Here is a 12,850-nt window from a genome sequence, read left to right as displayed (position 1 = left end):
GTCCATCAGTTGCTGATGGCTTGTACTGCAGCTCCATAACAGCTTAAGTAGGTTAACTTTTTTGCAGTCAAGGCCCTGTTTCTGTGGGGGGCTCTGTGGTTTTGATAAAGACCTTGAAAATCAGCTCTTGCGATGACTTTTTATTATCTGGAACATGAAGGGTCATGGAACAAAAAAAGTTTCCTCTGTGCAGACAGCCTAGGAAGGGCCCATGCATTTCTTCAGTCATAAGCCCTGTGCTGAGATGAGGTTCAAGTTGCATAGAATCAGTTGGCCAGTCCTCTGCATGTTGCCTCCTACCAGTGCAGTATTCTGACTGTCTTTTGATGATATTTTCCCTTGACAGATACTGTGTCTTTTGGACCATATTAGAAACAGCCTTGTCTTTGCTGTTCTGAGGAACAGGGTTGGGTGACTCAATTTTCTGTGAGTGAATGGGACCTGTTCAAACACACATGGGAGCCAAACATAACCTTTGATTATAACCCTCATGTCAGTGGCATATAAGACAGTTAGCTGCCAGGAGCATGTGTGTATTTCTGGTGTTTTGAAGTGAAATATTTCAGCGTGGTGTCACAGACATAACTCTGATGGCTTGTGTGAAATGAGTTGTTAGATCTTTGCCCAATTTATGCTGGACACAAGAAGCCTTCATTCGCTATCCCACACAAGAAGTGTTCATCCACTCCCCTTTGTGGTCACTGTCAGCAGAGGAAATGGGATTCACTGGCCCCCATTCACTGATCACTCACTACTATGGGGAGAGTATATTGTGAGTTCAAAAGAGCGGGTGAAGGGTTTTCCCAGGATGGATCATTCGAGACCTGTCAGCTCTGAGGTTGCCCTTGAGGTCAGCCTTGCTTCCTGTGCACTCAGCAACCTACAAACACTGCCCAGGGTGGCCGGACCGGATGACAGCCTCGGGTGTTATGGTGCCAGCAGTGTGTCCCCAAAGGAAAGCTGTGCTGGGAGGCAGGCAGGATGCTGTGGTTGTAGCCACGCTGGGGGACACTGTGTGGGAAATGGCATCCTTACTAAGGGGGAGTTACAGAAATGAGTTGCTGTGATTTAAGGCCATGGGAGCTTGATTCTTACCAAACACGGTGACTACTAAAGCTTGGCTTTACTTCATGGTGCTTTTCACAGTAAAAGGGGAGGGGGGTATAATGCTTTCTGTTGGGTTTGTGGGTTTTCCTTCTCTTGATTTGCCAGGTAATTTTTCTTCTTTCCTTAATTTCTCTCTTTTCATTCCTGCATGCTTTCTCTCCGATTAAGTCACACAAGCGCCTCTCCAAAGTAAGCCTTCTTTTTTCTCTCCTGTCCCCCACTGTAGAATTGTCTCATCACTCAGAAACCCTCCCAGTGGTACTGAGCGGTGACCCCAGTAAGGCATTCTCCTGGCGCGGCTGTGAGAATGTCAGCAAGAGCTCAGCCCCATGCCTGTAGCTGAAGCTGGTTTCACTTATATCACTGGGATCTCATTAATATTTGCTCACATGGTGTGAGATCTGGCCTGTTCATTGCATTCCTTCAATTACTTCTGACTAATTTTAGCCTTTGTTTTAAGGTTTGCTTTCCCTTCCCGTTGAAGCGAGCTGCTGTCTTTGCCAGAGAAATCTGCTGGCTTTGGTAGGCTGACAGTACCATAATCCCTTCTCTTTCCTCTCTTCTTATTTTATCCCTTTCAGAAACAAGAGTTGACCTCTATAGCTTCTTGCCTGCTTTTTATGATGAATAGTTGTTCTATGGCCAGTGATCTCAGCTTACTGCCCTCGCACGCTATTCCTGTGTGATGTAAATATTAAAGATCAGTGATCTCAAATGAATCCAGCTTAAACCTGTTAGAACAGACCTGTCCCAAATGAATTGTGAGAATTCATGGGCTCGCCCTCAAAGGTAATGAATAGAAGATCCCTCTGTGGGTGCTTGGATTGGAGATAAGATCACTTGAGATTGATCTCACATCTCTATGCTGCCCTCAGAAGAGTGTACAAATCAGAAACGCGGATGGGATGCTTACTGGACAGCGTGCCAGGCTGTTGGCATTTCCACATATATACAAGGCAAGTTAAAACCAGAATGGCTTGGATGGCTTCATAATCTACAGAATCGATGCCTTGGCCTTTCCCCAGTTGATGCCTTAGATTTCATTCTAGGCGAGTTCTCAGAGAGCAGTGAAGTCTGCAGTGCTGGCTTACTGTTTTCCCTTGGTCGTAGTGCCTCTTTTATCCAGCCTGACCTTGCATGATTGCTGGTGTCTGCTGGAAGCTTTGTTATGTCTTTTATTAGACAGATTGTCTTGTGCTTGGTAACTGTAGCTTAAACCACAACAGTGTGAAAGAAGCTCTATGAAGATGCAGGTCTGGAGTAGCAAAGAGTCCTGAAAGGATTGCTGGTGAGTAGAGGTGTGTGGGTCAGGACAGGTCGTGGTAAGCAGGAGGTGCTTTGCCTAAGCTATGGAGGAGTTTGTTAGAAGAGGGACTGGTGGGAAGAACACTGGTAGAGAGTGCTGTATATGTAAAATGTATGTGCAGTGGTACTGTGATGAGCAGTACATGAGGATGAGAGGAAACCCCCAATAACTCGAAGAGAATTAGGGAAGCAAGAGGGAAGTGGACCTCAAGGTGAGTTGCAGTGCGAGGAAGACAATGCACAAAGGGAAGGGGATCCTGGGCACAACCTCCCCAAGCCTGTGTTGGAGCCTGCTGCCTTGCTTACCATGGTCTGTGCACAGGGTGAGCTTAAAGCAGTGTCAATCTCTCCTCTGTGCTCCCCAAGGTGGCATTCGTGGTAAAAGGGAGGAAACTCAGGTGTAATGAACCCCCTGATACTCCCCACACAGATGATGATGGTGGCTGTTAAGACAGGGAGAGGTTAGGAACAAAGAACCAGAGGACAAAGATGTTAACATCTACTTTCTCAGCCTCTTCTCCTCTCCCCACCCGTCTTGTGCAAGAAGAATGCTCTCGTTTTCCAACCTGTCTCGCTAATGAAATGAACCAGCTTGAGCCCATGAGTTTGATGCTGTGTTTATACAATTGCTGACAGATCTGCTTGAAGTCCCCTGCCCTCTTTTGTGTGTTGTGTCAATTGTCGTGCTGCAGTGTTGCCATCAGGGGGAGCGCTTCGCCAGGAGTTTTTAAGCACTGGGTGACATCTGTAGGAAATCTTTCCTGCAGAAAGAGCTTTTCCGTCCTGTCCGTCATGTGGCATGGACCAAATCACCTACAGGCGTGTGTCAGCATTAGGCTTTTATTGGCAAACACTGCTGCTTTCTGAACTTAGTAAAAAACTCCCCTTTTTGCTGACAGCCAGCAATGAAATATCTATTTTTAACTCTTTTGCTCTTGCCCATGGTTAAAAGTGATTTCCTTTCCATTATAAATCCTTTATATTCTTCCCACCGTCTATAGCTAATAGTGAATGCTGAGGATAAATACCAGGTTAGGGGACAACATGAGTTTTGATGTTAGTCTTGGAGACTGTAGAACAGTTTAGGTCAGAAGGGGCCTCAGAAGGTCTCTTGTCCTCAAAGCAGGGCTGATGTGGTTAGAACAGGTTGGTCTAAAGTCTTGGCAAGCCACATTTTGCAGAGCTCCAAGACTGGAGATCCCAAAGCCTCAGCAAGCCCTTGCTCCAGTGCTTAACCACCCTTGGGAACAGGCTTTTTCCTCCTAGTCAAGTAGAATTTCCCTTCCTGCAGCTTATGACTGTTGCGCCTTGTCCTTTCAGTGTGTGATTATGAGAAGAGTTTGGCTGTGTCTTCTCATTTACCCCTCCCATGGGGTGGTATAATCCTATAGGTAGCAGGTCATGAAATACTGGTCATTTTGGACTAGGGTGAGAGATTTGGGAATAAATGTCATTAATTTCTTTGAGTTATTTGGCCATAGGGATTTGGAAGTGAAGTGAATAGCATAGATTTTTGGAAGTACACAAGTCAGGAGAAAGGGCTCTGGAATCTGTTCCAAGCTCTGCCCTCACCCTGGTTCTGTGCCTCTGTTTCCCCAGTCATAAAATAGATTTAAGGATACTTAGAGAGCTCTATGGCATGTCATTCAGTTGGAAAAAGGTTTCCATTCCCCTGGAAGCAGTAGGAGTTAGTTGTGATCCTGCTCCCAGTAATGCTTGAAAGGTGGTAACTTGTGTTGGCATCAAGTTAGCAGGCTGAACTTTGTATGTGTGATCCACTGCTTCCCATTAGCTCTGTAAAGCTGTAATCTTCCATAGCAGTATATGCAATGACATTATCCTATGAAGATTTAGAGGCAATAGTATATTAATTAAGGGCTCAGGGAAAATGCCCCATTTTTTGCCTTTCTCAAGTTCTTCCTGGTTACAGCCACTGTGTAACTATGAACTCTGGTATTTGCTCCCGTAGCATTGTCTCTGCAACTCAGTTACATCTTCTCCACTTCCGTGTGCAACTCCATTCCTCTGTTACTTATTTCTTTTCTCTTTTCAGTTCTAATGCTTATGGTTTCTTTTTCCAGTATGACAGACTTAACCTGCTCAAAGTAAGAATATGTTTTTCCTTTTTCTTTCCTTTTTTTCCCCTCCATTAAACTCTCTTGATTTTCATCATTCACATCCCCTATATTCTAATTCTATGGGAGTTAAAAAAGAAGGTAAATGATATTGAAGATAGATTTAAGGACTCAGCTTCCCTTCTCTTTGGACTGTTTTACCTGCAAAACAGATGTCAGGGGGAAGGAATCTCCTCATGTTGAGTGGAGGCAAAAGATGAGGCTTGGAGGTCAATATAATTGTGTGGAAGAGCTTAAGGAAGGAGAAGCTGCAGAGCTCCTTTACAGAGGAGCTGAGGTTTGGGGACATTCAAATGCAAGGGGCAGAAAAGAGTTACTGCAGTCAATGCAGCAGAGGGGGATGAAATCCTATGGCAGTGTGCTGACACCACAGCATGTGCACCCTTATTTAGAAGAGACAGTGATAGCAGTGTCTCTGTTTTGTCTATGCCAATTATAGTTTGATTATGAATCTTTTTTCCCCCAGGAATCTGTGAGTTATGCCTTTTGCTCATTAAGGCAAACAGATGGCAAAACAGCTCTACAGGAAAACCACTCCCAACCCAGACAAGGTGGTGTGTATATGGTTTAAGATTAATTCCCCCAATTCTTTTTAGTACAGGCTGAATTCCATAAGGTGTTTTTCCATGTCCTACTTATGAAGAAAGATGACTTCAACCAGACCCTTTATGAATGGAGGATATGGCCAAGTATGGAAAAGTGTAGGAAGTAAGAGGAAATTCCTCTGGTTAGTTAATGAGCCATACTGAGTATTCAGGTCATATCCTATCCCCAGGATCTGGGGAAAGGCCTTAGGGGTGTTCCTTTTTTTAACATCAAACTTCTGTATTTTGGCCTGTGGCATGTACTGTGGGGTTTCCCATTAGAGACCAGTGCAGTGAAACTGGCAGCAATGCCCAGGGTTGCAAGGGCTCCTTCAGGAATGCTGGCTGCAGGAATGAGATCCAGATGCCAGTATGGTTGTCTGCTGGAGTTGACATATAGGGAGCAGAGGGAGCTGAACGCAGGGGAGTATAAGGAAAAAACAGTGTAAGCAACCCCATGTCTACATAGAAATCTCTGCTCCAGTCTGATCTCATTAACATTTGGTGCTTACTTTCCTCTGGTAAACATCCTGTACATTGTTGGTCCTGTTGTGGGCTATCCCAGTGCAGGTAGTTTCTGTGTTTCTGTGAATATAACTCTGAGTGAAACTTCCACAGGCTCTGTTACAAGTCGTTTCCCTTCGTATTCCAAACTGGGTGACAAATACTCCCAGTCCAAGGTCAGAAGCAAGATGGCTTCAAAGAAAGAAATGCATTGAAATGTTGCTCTGTCCTTGTGTGTTGACTCAGCTCCCCCATGTGCAATGTGGACATGCATTGCTGGTTGGGAGAGAGGGATGGGCACAGCCATGTAGTGGTGAAAAGCTACAGGGCTCCCAAGCTCCGCTGCCCTCAGGTAAATCCACCCTAAAATAGGGGATGCCTATATTGCCAGTGCTGCTTTGTGTCCTGGCATTGGAAAGCCAGCCTGGCTGGAGTGGGAGTGTGAAGCTCATCTCTTCCTCTCTCTGTGCAGATAGATCTCACCTCCAGCTGAGAACTGCCAAGTGAGAGTTTCCAAGCTGAGTTGGCTTTTTCATATGCTCCAGTGTGCCATGTGGCCTGTCCTCTCAAACCATCTGAAATGCCATGATAAAGACAAATAAAATCACATGTGAAATGATGTAAAACACTGTGCACTGAAATTCTGGAGGGGAAAAATATATCCCAGCCTCTTTTTTTCTTGTTTTGCTTAGCTTTTCTAGTGATTTTTCCTTTTATTTCAGCAGTTTTCCTTAAAACGCTATTGAAAGTTTGCTGAATGGCTTTTGTGAGTCAGATGGTGTCCCTGCCTCCTTGTAGTTCCTCAAGGGCTTATTTGCACAGGGTCCCTTCAGTGCAATGTGATTTTTGCTACCTGGCCAGCAGCCGTGGAAGGATGAAGCCTCTCAAAGACATGGCTGATGGTGACTATGAGGAGCTCCTCTGTTGCTAGTGGGTGCTGCTGTTCTGCAGAAGGGAGCACAGTCTGTGTGCGTGCGTGCGTGCATGGAGACATGCACATGTTAGCCTGAATTGTTTCCTATGATGGACTTGTACTTCTGGATTTGTTCTTTGTTCCTGTAACTGGAAATAACCGTTTTAGACCACACCATTGATATCTTCTATTTAACCCCACTTTCACTTCACTAAATATACAAACCAGATCGGACCTAGTTTCTCTGTCCATCTTTCTTTTGGATCCAAAGATCTCTGTGCTAACTAATGCTTCTCTTTTATTTTGTCCTTACAGAAAAGCCAGAGTTGGTATAATGTAAGTACTCCAGTTTCTCTTGTCCCTGGGTGAATATGGGCTGGGTGCTTGGGTGGGGGGAAAGGTGCAAAGGGGCTTTGCAGTGACACTGGGGCATACTGACCATTTCCAAGAAGAGAAGATGGCAATGGCTCAGAACTGGCATCCTGAGGGAAGGGATGCCAGACACAGAGAGCACAAGCTTTGTCTTTTCAGTCACCCTAGTGATGATCTCCACAATCCTGTACTTTATGGTTTCCCAGCAGCGTTGGTCCTGATGTGGTGACGGACAGAGCTGCCACCCTGCAAACCCCTTGCATCTCTCAGGGTGGTGTGGGGCAAGAGAGGAACTATTTTCTGTCTAAAAAACCATAGCAAAACTACATTTTGCTTCTGCCTTGGTCTTGTTTTCATTCTGCAAGCACGGGTGGCAGTGCTGCCAGTACATACTGTGCGAATTCCCATGGTTGGTGTCATTCTGCACGGTTAAACCCTCATCCCTTGAGTGCTCTAAAGTAGATAGTTGGCAAATGCAGCAGCCATTCCACGTCCAGCAACATGGAATGTTCCTGTAGACATCAGAACCAGTGATTTTGGCTGATTCAGATTTGACAGAGGCATGAGAGGCAGACTTAGTTACTTGCTGTATACAATCAGTGCCAGGATAGTATCAAGGACAGAAAAGGCTGTGGTTTCAGGAGCAAATTGAAGCATGGAGGCAATGGCATTAAGAATGAAGGATAAACCACGGTAGGTCAAACTGGTGGAGACATGGCAAAGAGGGGAACATGGAGTGAGGTAGATAGGGAAAAAATGTGAATCTGTGGCCCTGGCTAAAGGTGACTTTTGCTATTACTGCTTCTGACTGTAGCTGCTGAGATCCATACCCTGCTGCATGATGCTTTGCTGTGGTCTGCTTCTGTGGGTCTCTTGTGTTTTCATGTTCTCTCTATCTTATCTTTCTGTTCTCTTGTTTTTCCTCCATATATTTTCAGCATGAGAGACAGTACATCCGGAGAGTAAGCACTGGCTGCATTTTTTGTGGTTTCCCCCTCCCAATTATTTCCCTTTAGAAGACAAAACCAAACCATATTCTATTAGTAGAGACGTTCTGGCCAGATAAAAGCAGCAATGTAGAAATATGGATGGGCCACAAACTCCAGGCAAGCAGGCAAAGTCAATCCTACTTGGCAGTATTATTACCATTAAAAAGTTGCTAATGTATCCCCTTGATACAGTTTCCCTTCTTTGCCAACTCCTTCCAGGCAGGATTATTCTGGTGTTTGGACCATTCTGGTTCTTCTATTCCTTTCCCCACTGAGAGCAGCTCTAGAAATGAATGTGTGGAGGTTACCTCTCCCCTCCGCAAAGCCTTACAATTACCTTTACTCGCTTTGCACCACTTTGATTTTGCATAAACTTCCCTACGCTCAGAGCAAACGCTCTCCACGTTGTTCTTTGTTCCTCAAGGAGCACACAGTCCTTAAATATCCTCAGATCACCAGTGGTCAGAATGCCTGTTTCCTAAGATTACTTCAGGTTTTGCTGCTTTTAACTGATCTTCTTGTCCTTGTAGCATTGTCTCCCTCTTTTGCAACTGGAACCCTTCCTTTTCCCTCTCCTGGATTCCTTTTTTGTCTACTTTTTCCTTAAGATGCTACCAGCTTCTCTCACCTTGTGTGTTCTCCTGTTGATCCTACTGTGGCTTTCTGGGATTGACATCACTATCAGATTGAGAAGTGGGAGAAAAGGGGTGAACCAAGGTCCTGCGTTGGTTTGGCAAAGATGTCTCTTGGTCTTGGTGTGCTTTCTCTGCTTTGCCTTCCAGAGGACAAACACAAACTGGTCCAGGTGTGAGGTTAGGAAAGAACATCAGTTTGAGAGTAAATACACTCAACCTTTGCTCTGTGTTCATATCTTCATGATGGAAGAGCAGACCATGACTGGGCTGCCTGGGTTCACTAACTGTGGGAAGAAGTCCCTGAGGTGATTCTTATGCCTTTAGTGAGTAACTGCAGACACGGAGACTCTGGTTTAGAAGAACTGTTATTCTTAGACCAGACTGGGTTTGGAACAAATGCTGTGGGACAGGTGGCCTGTTTCTTTGCTGCATTAATCAGCATAGCAGTGCTGCTGTCAGAGGGGGAATGTATGCTGTCCTTTTCCAGTAGTTTTCCTGTTGTCCAGGAGCAATGTAAATCTTCTTCCCTAAAGAGTTAAAAGCAAGTCTATCAGTCATGCAAACCAGATAAGATTTTCCTTCCCCCTTTTTTCCCCTGCCTCTTTCATCTCTCCTGTTTTCTGCGGCTTGTGCTGAACCAGACTATACCTATCTCAGTTATTGTGTTGTCAGATCCCATCCCCCAGCAACAGTCACTTTAAATTTCCTGTTGGAGGATCTGTTTGTGTATTAACAGGGAGCTCTTGTCATGGGGAGTCACCCTTTTCTCCCTGTTTCCCCCATCACAGTGCCACCCTGTCCTGTCTCTCTCTGTTTGCAGTAGAGTTAATGTTTGCTGTCTCCACCTCCAGGTTAGCTCTTCCCATCACTTGTGCCATTCATCACTGCAATAGAGGTGGGTGGGTGTGCAGACAGAAGCATCCTGGTGGGTTCTTTTTGGAAGTAATCCCATAAACAGTTTCCACCAAATAGGGCCATTCAGTAAAGCAATGCAGGTACCTCACAGATGTCTGTAATCCTAATTCTTTGTCCTTCCCAGGCTTGTTGTTCCTTCATTGTAGGATGGCAGATGGATATACTGATTCCTTCTGGCAAAGCTAAATGAGGAGACCTGTATGCTGTCTAGCACCAGCAATGCTTTTGTGGTGCATCTGAGTAGACAGAGCTCTTGCCAGGGAGCAAACTGCAGTCACTGGTCATGGAATGACACCATGGCTTTGCATAGGCTTGGTTGGTTGGATGGTGTTTTGGTTTTTGATATCTGTGTGCCCAGTTTGTTAGGAAGGATGAAGATTTAGTGGTCTCAGCATCATGGCTCAACATCACTGGTGCCATAGTGTGGACGTTTACCTGTTCATTTCTTCACTTGAGCAGAGAGATGGAGAGGTTGGGGAGTAGGGACAGAGGGGTAATAGGGAGTTCCGTTGCTCCAAGCAATCATCCTGGGACCTGCAGCGAGTTCATTTGCTGGAGCCCTTCATTTCCAGAGTGACCTGAGCAATGAAGGAAGCCTAGAAAAAGCTGTGCTTCTTGGGGGAGCTCAGAGACATGTATAGGAGTTGCGGATCCCTTAAGATTCCTAGCTCTGTGTGTCTGACATGCCTGATTCCTCATCGCTATATGCTTTAGACCAGTCCCTCTTAACTCCCCTTGCGCCTCCCCCAGCACACTCTGTCCAGCAACTTTCCATTACAGGAAACATCTGCTGGGAGGCAGGGCTGAGCCTGGGTTACTGCAGGGCATTGCCTGACAGCATTACCCAGCTACAGTGACTTAAAGCATGTGTGAGTCGTTTTGGGATCTTCCCCAGGCGCTCCTTCCATGAAAAGCCGTAACAAAGACTGGAGCTGCCTTTCGGAGCAGAAAGGGAATAGAGAGGAGGCACTGAAGGAGTGAGAGTGACTGCTTTCTGGTTGAAAAAGGTGGAAATAAACCCACGCTGAAGCCTCTGAGCCGCTGGTGCTGGTGGTTGGAGCTATATCAATTACCACCTCCTGTGCATCAGACCTTGGTTGGGAGCTGCAGGTGCCTTGCACAGACCTGCCTGGGACCACTCGGGCTGTCGGCATCTCTGCAGTGCTGCTTTAAGGGATGCCCACAGCAAGAAGGTGGTGAAGCTGAAGCAGAAGAGCACCAAGGTTGCCTGCCAGCACGCTTACCCCAATGAGCCGCTTCTGCAAAGTCCTCTGGAGGGCAAACCCTCTCTCAGATGTAGAGAGCCTGCTAGGGCAGGCGACCTGAATGCAAACAGGAGCATAGGGGAGGGCACAAAAACCCCTGCCAAGCTGCTGTATCTCTTTCGACTTTGAATCTAAACAAGAAGCGGTGACAGCAGGAACAGGAAAAGTTTGACTGGGAACACGGGGAGCTGTGCAGTGGGAGCACTATGGATTCCTTGCTGGAGTGCGGGTCTCTCTGGGATCTGGTGCTGGATCAGGAGCTGCCCTGTCTACAGAGGGACCTGGAGGGGTTTGTTGACTTATCGCAAGAATATGGATCAGATGAATTTCCAGCTGTGAGTGTCTCTGAACCCAACTGTTTGTCACTAACAGAAGCTCTGGTGCTGAGCAGAAGTGTCTGTTGTAGTACAGGTTTTAGGTCAGAGCATCCCTTACTGCAGGGCAGGGAGGGGAGCACCCCTCCACATGAAACTGTACTGCTAAGCTGGGTTGCTGTAATGCACTGAACCCAAAGCTCAGAGCTGATTATATTCCCCTCCCTCCTTTTCCATCCTGTATGCTTGTCCCAGGAAATCTTGGGCTTGGGGCTCTTACTGGAGCCCATCTCTGACCAAGATCTTTTCCAGATGTTCAGACTAGAAGCTTGGTAAGTAAAATCCGTATTTCTATCATCTGCTGGTTGGCAGATGGTACTCAGAAGTAAGAGACTTTCTTTGGGGACCACAGGACTGGAGCAAAGTGCTGAGTTGATGTTAAAAGATATGGTTTCTAGTTCATTGAACTGGAGTGAGGAAGAGGGAATGCTTTTGGGAGATGGGGGATTGTCTGTGATTCCTTCTTTGATCTGACAGCATTTGTAAAGCCAACTCTATATAAACTTCCTATTCCTCCCACCCCTGTGACCCTGACACCACCATTCCCAAACAGAAGCTACTTTCTATAATCATTCTGATTTCTGGGGCCCTGGGAGGCTCCCTTTCTGCTTTGGGAAGATTTCTATTTCACAGCTGGAAGAGATAGGAGAGGATTGTTGAAAGGAAATGGAAATAGGGAGGGAAGAGGTTGTACCCCAGGTTGCTTCACCTTCCCTACATGTGGGAGAAAGAGCATAATAGATCAAGCAGGAGATATGAGTCTCCTGAATTTGGTCATGCCTCTATTTTGGTCAACTCTGCCTTCAGAAAATGCCCTGGCTGTTCTGAGCAGCTGTCAGCATGGGCACGGTGTGCAGGGGGGTCTGACATGGGCAGAGGCACATTATAGGGTAGTAAACACCAGAGAGAAGCCAGCTTCTGGGCTCCCTCCAGACACCAGCACCATGAGGCCAAGTGTCTACAGAATGAGTGCGAAACAGAGTTGAGTCCCTATGAGAGCCTCTTCTGAGCCCCACAGGAGTGTTCTTGGTGTACAGTGGGTAGTTGTGGTTCACTGACTGGCCAGCACTTGATGGGGAGAGGAGTGGAATGACTGCAGTTTTCCTGAGCTCTTGATGACAGTGACTGTTCAAGTCCCTCTGGTAGGGCTGCAGGTCTACTAAAGCACCTGTTTTCCTGTGTTGCTGTGTGTTCCTGGGAGAGCTGGGGATTGGTGGCAAACTGATGCACTGCAAACAGCATGTTTCATACCTTGTACAGTCTAGGACTGCAGGAAAAGATGTTTCTCCTGCAGCCACAGCTTCCATTCGATTCCATTTTGCTACCTAGCAGATACAGGTGTAGCTTTTCTGCTCTGTACTTGCTCTTCCAAGTCAGGTTCTCCTCTTTTTCTCACTTAATGCACTAAATCCCAAATCCTCCCATCTGTGTGTCTGCTGGGATGGGGATCTCCTAGCCTCACGCTTTGTAAGTGCATCTGATCCCCCTTCTCCTTACCAAGGTGTTCCCGTTCTCCCACTCCATTTCTCTGTACTCATGCCTGACCCTCTCTTTAACAGGCACTCTGTTATTTGCAGGTATTGAGTCCAACTTACAAACAGCGGAATGAAGACTTCAGGAAACTCTTCAAGCAGCTTCCTGACACGGAGCGCCTCATCGTAGGTAAGGTGCAGTGCTCTGTGATGGCCTGTGGTTTGGGGAGGTTATCCAGCACATATGCATGCAGCTTGTTCTTCTTCAAAGAGGTTGCCA

At 46.4% G+C, this 12,850-nt stretch overlaps 1 protein-coding gene across 3 annotated transcripts in view; it reads left to right on the top strand.

Moving 5' to 3' along the window:
• GRAMD1B (GRAM domain containing 1B) overlaps nucleotides 1-12,850 on the top strand; it is a 28,063-nt gene that overhangs the window by 411 nt on the left and 14,802 nt on the right. For 2 of the 3 annotated variants that reach the window (XM_010010002.1, XM_010010001.1), the window contains exons 2-3: nucleotides 6,864-6,884; nucleotides 12,676-12,760. In XM_010010002.1, the coding sequence (XP_010008304.1) occupies nucleotides 6,864-6,884; nucleotides 12,676-12,760 (106 nt within the window). Of the gene's footprint in view, nucleotides 1-1,275; nucleotides 1,297-6,863; nucleotides 6,885-12,675; nucleotides 12,761-12,850 lie in introns of all 3 variants that reach the window. The other variant, XM_010010000.1, reaches the window with a different exon arrangement.

This window comes from Nestor notabilis, unplaced genomic scaffold, assembly GCF_000696875.1.
Source record: "Nestor notabilis isolate BGI_N333 unplaced genomic scaffold, ASM69687v1 scaffold20352, whole genome shotgun sequence".
NCBI classification, from domain to species: Eukaryota; Metazoa; Chordata; class Aves; order Psittaciformes; family Psittacidae; genus Nestor; species Nestor notabilis.
Note: the sequence above shows the minus strand (reverse complement) of the source record. Positions and strands in the feature narration are given on the sequence as shown.